Here is a 6,867-nt window from a genome sequence, read left to right on the forward strand (position 1 = left end):
GCAATTAAAAAAATAAATGTGGAAAATACAAGAAAATGCACTTACGGAGGTACGCGTGAAGATAGATTAACGGAGGCCAAGAGCGATGACATCGGTAAGGAATGCGAGAAAATTTCAAATACGTATTGCAAATCTGTGTTTGGCCCACTTATGATACTCTATTGACGGTTACGAGGTTATACATATTCGCTGACTTTTCATAGCGTTTCACTTGTGACGCTGTGATGAGCGGCTTCTTAGCTTTTTGCCTCGACCACTGTATTACGGGGACAGGCCTGTATATTACTGGGACTGACTCCTGTAACAATTTTTTGCTGCATTTACATTTGTTTTACGAACAATGAATAAAACTGAACTATTAAGGCTCAGTGGAGGCTGCTGCATATTGCTGGAGAGAATGCATCTAAGTTGAGCTCAAACATGATTGCGATGGCTACGTTTCGTGCGCGGTTTGCTTGCCGCAAACTAGCGATATAAGAAAAGAAATCTGTTTGAAATTAATTAGGCGATTAGCAGAAGGAGGAATATCTGCTGTGGGTCAAATGAAAGCATGTCATGTCGTTCCACGCCAAGGTTTTTCACCGACTTCCATTTTTTTTTAATGATCGCGTACTTACCCCAAAGTAAAGGCTCCACGCTACAGCATTACTTGCGGTCATAACATTAGTTAGTACGATCAAAATCTACCGATATATATAGTTCACGGGTATAACCAAGTCCTCAGTTATAGCCATGCTCGTGCGAGATAAGTCGCTGCTTTGCTTGATGGCTCAATAGAGGAAGTGTGGAGGGGAGGGCACGTTCGCACACTTTCAATTTTTTTAAAGCTTGACAACGATGTGACCGGGTCTTAGGAAAGGGTAGGAGGGGGATGTAACAACAAACAGTCGTTTAAGTTCCTGCAATACTCTGTTCAATGTGATGTGACGACGTTGCGGAAGTCTATAAAAAGACTACGTCGCGCCAGAACCAGGAACGTGCCGGTTATATATTCCGCCTATCAGTTACTTCGACTCGGAACTGTAGGTGTTACGAGAGTGAAGGCAACATTGTGCAAATACAAAATTGATCCAATCTCTTTTGCGCACCACGAAAAAGAAGCGATACGGCCCTTGTGCCATCGCGCGTGCATAGTTTGCACAGCACTGGGCACGCTGCAAAATGGGGGAGGGGGACGACGTGGACAGGCAACTATGGTGCCTATAGCTAATCGCTAGTCGCCATCTGCAAAGAACCGGCGCAGCCCCATCCTTATCGGGCGCGTGCGCGTTGTCCATGAATCTACATTGGACGTATCCGCGGGCAGCATGCATTTGCTAGTACGCGGACGGAAACACGCAGGGGCGCAGGACACAAAGCGGGCCGAATTCGAGACCACAGCGGCGCTGTTTTCTTTTTTTCTTTTTCCTGGTGATTAGCCCATATCCGAGCGCGCACCGCCGACGTCCGCCCACAGCGGTCGCCCGTATGTCGTGGTACAAGGATTCCATCCTATAGCGGATGTAGCGTGCTCCAACCGCGACTGTCTCCGCGTCCTGGAGCGCTTCTGCTTGTGGAATCGAGTCTGGGAAACTTTTCCTTCTGTCGTGCTCCGGCGAGTTTGCCCGCTATTTTAGGTGGTCGCGCTTAACGTATATAGGGAAGCGACCGCGGGACGGCCACGGTCATTTTGAGCTAAGAACTCAGAAGACGACGCACACAAGAGAGTCGGCGCCATGTTATCTCTCGTAAGTATATGGCCGCCGCGTTTTGAATGTGACCGCATTGAGGGCCGTCGGGGCCTCGGGTCACGAGATGCACGCGATGGGTCTATAGGTACCTTTAGAAAAGAGTAGAATTTACATAGAAAGGTGACGACTCAGATCGACGAACTTTATTTGTTTGTGCGTGTGTGTTGACGATTTCAGTGTCAGGGTGTTCCACGTCTCCGGCACATTTTCCCCTCCTTGTTCGTGATCAGTATGAATTTAATTTGCTTACCTTAGTTTTTGTTTTGCCCATATCGCACACACAAAGCTGCTTACATAAAGCATAATCTTTATGGGGCTGCTTTCGTGTGAGTGGAATCAGAAAATTAGGTGGACCATGTATACAAATACCAAGTTTTAAACACATGCTAGGCTTTGATGTCGCTTGTGATGGCTGGCTGGGGTCGGGATCCTTAATTTAGGCCGTCTTTTTTTTTTTTCTTTATTTTTTGCCTGTGTGTATAAAACAGTGTGTTTCAAATTTCGACAAGTCAAGTGATGAACATTTATATTGCTGCTAGCATTCGGTATTTCAGGACCCGTCTGTTGACCTTTTAAAAAGAAATTAATTTCTTCTGACGATGAAGGAGCGGCTATAAAGGCAACGAGAATGTCTTTTTATTTTTATTCTCTTGCCCTTTTCATGCATTTACTTGTGACCTTAATATTTCTAAGAAAATTAATATACAGATCACTGCTAGGGGTATGCGAATATTCGAAGTTTTGTATTAGAGAATCGAATATCCCTTTTGTTTCGGTTCGCTAAACTATAATCAGATAGTGCGTGTTCAGAATGATCCACTTTTAAGTTTGCGAATTGGCTCGAAATTAGAATCGAGTACACTGTTTTTTTGTTTTCTTTCTCTTTTTTTTTTCCTTCACGGCTGTTATAAAACATGGCTTCCTGTGGTACGAAAAAGCCTGTTCTCATGATCAGTTAATGAGCGAAGGGCTCTTCAGCGTTGCGGTACGGTGCATTCGTGTGGCGGCGTCCACAATAGCTCATACGTATTACCTTAAGGATTGGGCGACGCGACAGGGTTCAGCCAGATTTAGCAAGCCCTGACTTCATTTCTTGATTTCGAAGGCCGTGAAAATAACTCCCGTCCTTCTTGTCAATCGAAACTTGGCGCTGCAATCGGACACAGCTCAAGAAAAAGAGGCAGGTGCCCGTCGAGGAAGTCTAATGGTATGGTATCGACTGATTCCCATGACGTCATGGATATTCACCTCGCACCTGTTAGCGTCATACAGCGGGGGCGGCAGATGATAGAAGGTTCACCACGGCTTAGTCGGGTTAACCGCACCGTCATGAAAATCAGTCAACGCCACTGGCTGCATGGAGGGCCCTCTAAAGGTATTTACTGCTTTTTTATAGAGTTTCGTCTTATATTATAGCTTGTTCACTGCCGTAATCATTACCAAAAGGTAATTTTGCTATGCATATGAGTCGATATGCTGACTTTATGTTTCGTGTCCCCTAGCGGTAACCAGCGTTCTCTTTCGATGGCTCCACTCTTAATTCCATGACTCACGGAGCCGCCGCTAGCACTTAGCTCTTTTCACACGAATATTAGCTCTTCACGAACTTCCAGGCTAATAAGCAATATTTGCTTCGTATTCGGTTTGGTTTTTAAATGAACCATTCGTGCCTGATTCTGTAGGAAACCTAACATTTTTGTTTTCGATTTATTTTCGAAAAACTACTGGTCGCAAACCCCTAGTTGCTAGTATAATTTGCGATGATGACTATATACAGAATTTAGTTTTTTTTTCTTCTTGAAATTAGCCCCAAACATTACGTGATAACTTTATATTTAGATACCCACGGTGGCCTCTTGGGTGTCAGTCTATTACACACTCACTTGTTCTTTTTTGTCCAAGGCAAATTACTTTGGTACGGTGGTCGAAACGAAAAACCAAATTCTCTTTCCGCTATTTTGCAACACGACAAAATTCCATATTATACACGGTTGCACTTGGCATTTCAACCGCGGTCAATCCGCTTTCAAGAAAGCGTTTAAGAGCGACGGCTGCCAGCGCTGTCGACTGCGTACCGCAGGGCGAAGACGGACCCACATCTACGCTGCCGCGTTACGAATTTCCGGCACAAGGAGGAAAGGTCAGCGAGTCGAGGGGCCCCTTTTACGGGGCCGCCTGTGGGCCAGACGTCTTCAGCGGCGAGCCGAGCAGTTACCGGGAAACCTCGCGGAGCGCATCGCACGTTGTAAGCGGACTGCGGTCAATTACGCGCGCGATGACGCAAAGCGGGCAGGGGTAGCGGCCGCAGTGGATGCCATGACCTTTGCACAATGACGAGGGTCACCGTCTGACGCCGCTCTCCTTCCGAGAGGACCCATTCGCCGCTTTGCGTTCTTTGGGGTCTTCCCTCTTTCCGTTACTCTCAGTGTCCGTCAACGTACGCTCGGAATGGGAGGAGGCCGGCTGGCTTCCTCAAGCGGCCGACTGAGGAGAGACCGTGTATGCTTCCACAGAGGCCAGGTGAATCGAGCCAACTGTTTGCTTTTCGTTTCTGCGCAGGCCGTGGTCCTGCTTTGCGCATTGTCTCCGGCGGCCCTAGCCGGAAGCCTCAGCATATCCAGAGCGGCGGCTGTCGGTGGCTTTGGAGTTCCGGCAGGTTCCGGTGGGACGCCGGCGGTCGCCATCACGGCACCCGTGGCCCGGGTGCGCTTCGAGGCCAGGCCTGAGCTCAAGGTCAAGCTGGTGCCCAAACCCGTGATCGGTTACGTGGCCGAACCCGTGACGACGGTGGAGCACGGATTCAAGCCCGTACTGACCATCGCCGCCGGCGTTCCTGTCAGTCTCGTAGACGGAAGCATAGGAGGCGGCGTCGGCGGCTTCGCGTCCTCGATGGACTTTTTCTCCAGTTACGGTGCCTCAAACAGTTTGGACTACAAGTGGTAGCGCCTGCCAGTACTACAAATGAAGTGGGAGAAACAGCCCTAGCGCTGGGCATTGCCCTCCTGAAAAGTAAGCAGTGCATGACGGGCAACTTCGTAGCGTGCCTTTGGCTTTGCAGTAACTCACCTCCGAAACGAAGTTGTAGACTAGGTCGCGTTAGCTGTTCGCAACATGACTCCTCTCTCTGTCTACTAACACCAACTAATGTCATGGTCGAGGAACCGGTGACATCTTAGTGCATTAATTTTGCTCTTGTTCACTGCCGTAGCGCGAAGGGTATAAAAAGTCCAAATTCTAAACAGTGAGCTTAAGATAGCGAAATTCCCTTCCTACGTCGAGGAAAAAAATTGCTCACTTCCTCTTCACGTTTGCCTGGCCGCAGCATTGCCAGCGACACTACCGTTTGAAATAATGACAACATAAACGACTGGTCGCCGCATAGCACTCGTAAATCCGATCCATGCATTAGGGCATGTTTAGCAATTATTATCCTAGTTTTATATCTGGAGGGATCTCGTCCTGCAAATCTGGGCGCCTTAAGCCCCACTGGAGCGCAACACAACCCTTTGGCGCTACGTAAAAGGCACTTTGCACGCCCTGAATTGTCCTCACGCCTCCGCACGAAGATGAGTGATTCAACGCTGGACCGACCGGCCCAGTGCCAAGGTTGGCCCGATGAGTATTCTTAGAGGAAGCAGTCTGCGGACATCGTGATGAGCGGGCTATACTTAACCCGACGAGTAATCAGCAAAACCATAACGCACCACTCTTGAATGCAAAGCTCGGCGCGCTCAAAGCGGGTCAAAGCGCGAGCACGTGTTGCACTTGTTTCCTTGCTTCCACCAACGCAGTGTTGTTGTTCTTTGCAGGGCCTGACGCCGGAGGTCAAGGGGGACTGCACGCCCTGGCGTCACGATCAAGCCATCGTGTACATTTTGTATATAGGCCTATAAATACTCGCCACGCATGAAATTGGGACCATTGCGCCCCTGGCAAGACGAGTACCGAGACAAGCGCTGCCGTCGTCATGCATGCATCCGCGTCGGCTTCCTCGACGACGACTGTCGGCGGCAATAAACCCACCGGCCAGCATCCGTGGTCTCAAAATAAAGCCTCGCCGGCACTTATCGCCTTCGAACGGATCGCCCTGGACTCGGAAACAGACGAGGTTCATCGCAAGACCTCACTCAAGCACGTTTCCCAGAACACGTCCATAGGGGGTCGGAATGTTACTATGCGAGTCGTCGGTCGGTCGGTCGATACCCTTCGTTAAAACTCTCGACGTCAAGGAAAGGCAGCGAAAGATCATGTACTAAGCAGTTCATTAACAAACAAACGATTACTTTCTTTTTAAAGGGGGGGGGGGGGGGGGGGGGCAACACCCAAGCCGTCGCACATATATATTTGCAGCACAGACGCATTTAACGCAGCAATAAGCGTTTTATGCAAAACATTAAAGTGAAAATCGCCAGAGCAATGCCACATTTCCCGATATAACCCCACCCTACACTCCCATCCTCTACAATACCTGACGTGACGCCTGTGAAGTGTTTAAAATAAATAAATGTGATACCATTATGCACAAGTTTCGGTCAATTTCTGTTTGACAAGTTGACACTTGCTTGATTTTTTATAACAGAAATTAAGAAGTTATCGTGTCCATGCAAAATTTATTTGCATGTCGACAATTGTGGCAAGCCGCCGCATTGTGTTTGGACAGAAATGAAGCAGCACAATACAGAGAAGGCATAGTGCTAAAAAAGCAAAGAATATCAGCGCCTATCGGCTTTAACGTGCATGTTTCTCTGCTCTAGTAAAGGAATATACAGTGAAGTATGAAGGTTTGTTGCTGAGCATGTGTGCACAGAGGGAGTCAACAGACAGGTACGTAAATGAAACGGAACGTTCCGCGAAGTGTTTTGAGCTGTTCAAAGTATGTACTTTCAAAGGTCTCCAAATAACGTTGGTAAAAAGAAAAAAAAAAAGAGCAGACTGCCCAATATTACTGCCGCCGTCATCATTATGATCATCGTGGTCAACAGAAACAAGAAAACGAGATTAGACTCGAAATTTCAGCAAATATCGTTCACGCTGACGAGTTCAAGGCGTTCTTCCCCAAGCAACTATCACATCAGTGCAGGCAAGTCTGGCACGGAAAGACTGATGCCCAAGGCAGAGCCGCTTTCAGGAGCTACCA

At 48.1% G+C, this 6,867-nt stretch overlaps 1 protein-coding gene across 1 annotated transcript; it reads left to right on the top strand.

Annotated features, from left to right (window-relative positions):
• Nucleotides 1-1,293: 1,293 nt before the first annotated feature.
• On the top strand, nt 1,294-6,246 carry LOC146204181 (uncharacterized). The gene is made up of 3 exons (XM_084586197.1): nt 1,294-1,727; nt 4,290-4,739; nt 5,540-6,246. Exons 1-2 carry the CDS (start codon nt 1,716-1,718, stop codon nt 4,671-4,673), a joined length of 396 nt encoding a protein of 131 aa, XP_084442323.1. The 5' UTR covers nt 1,294-1,715; the 3' UTR covers nt 4,674-4,739; nt 5,540-6,246.
• Nucleotides 6,247-6,867: the final 621 nt, after the last annotated feature.

This window comes from Amblyomma maculatum, chromosome 1 (assembly GCF_055883805.1).
Source record: "Amblyomma maculatum isolate TAMU_Amacu chromosome 1, ASM5588380v1, whole genome shotgun sequence".
Classification (NCBI taxonomy): domain Eukaryota; kingdom Metazoa; phylum Arthropoda; class Arachnida; order Ixodida; family Ixodidae; genus Amblyomma; species Amblyomma maculatum.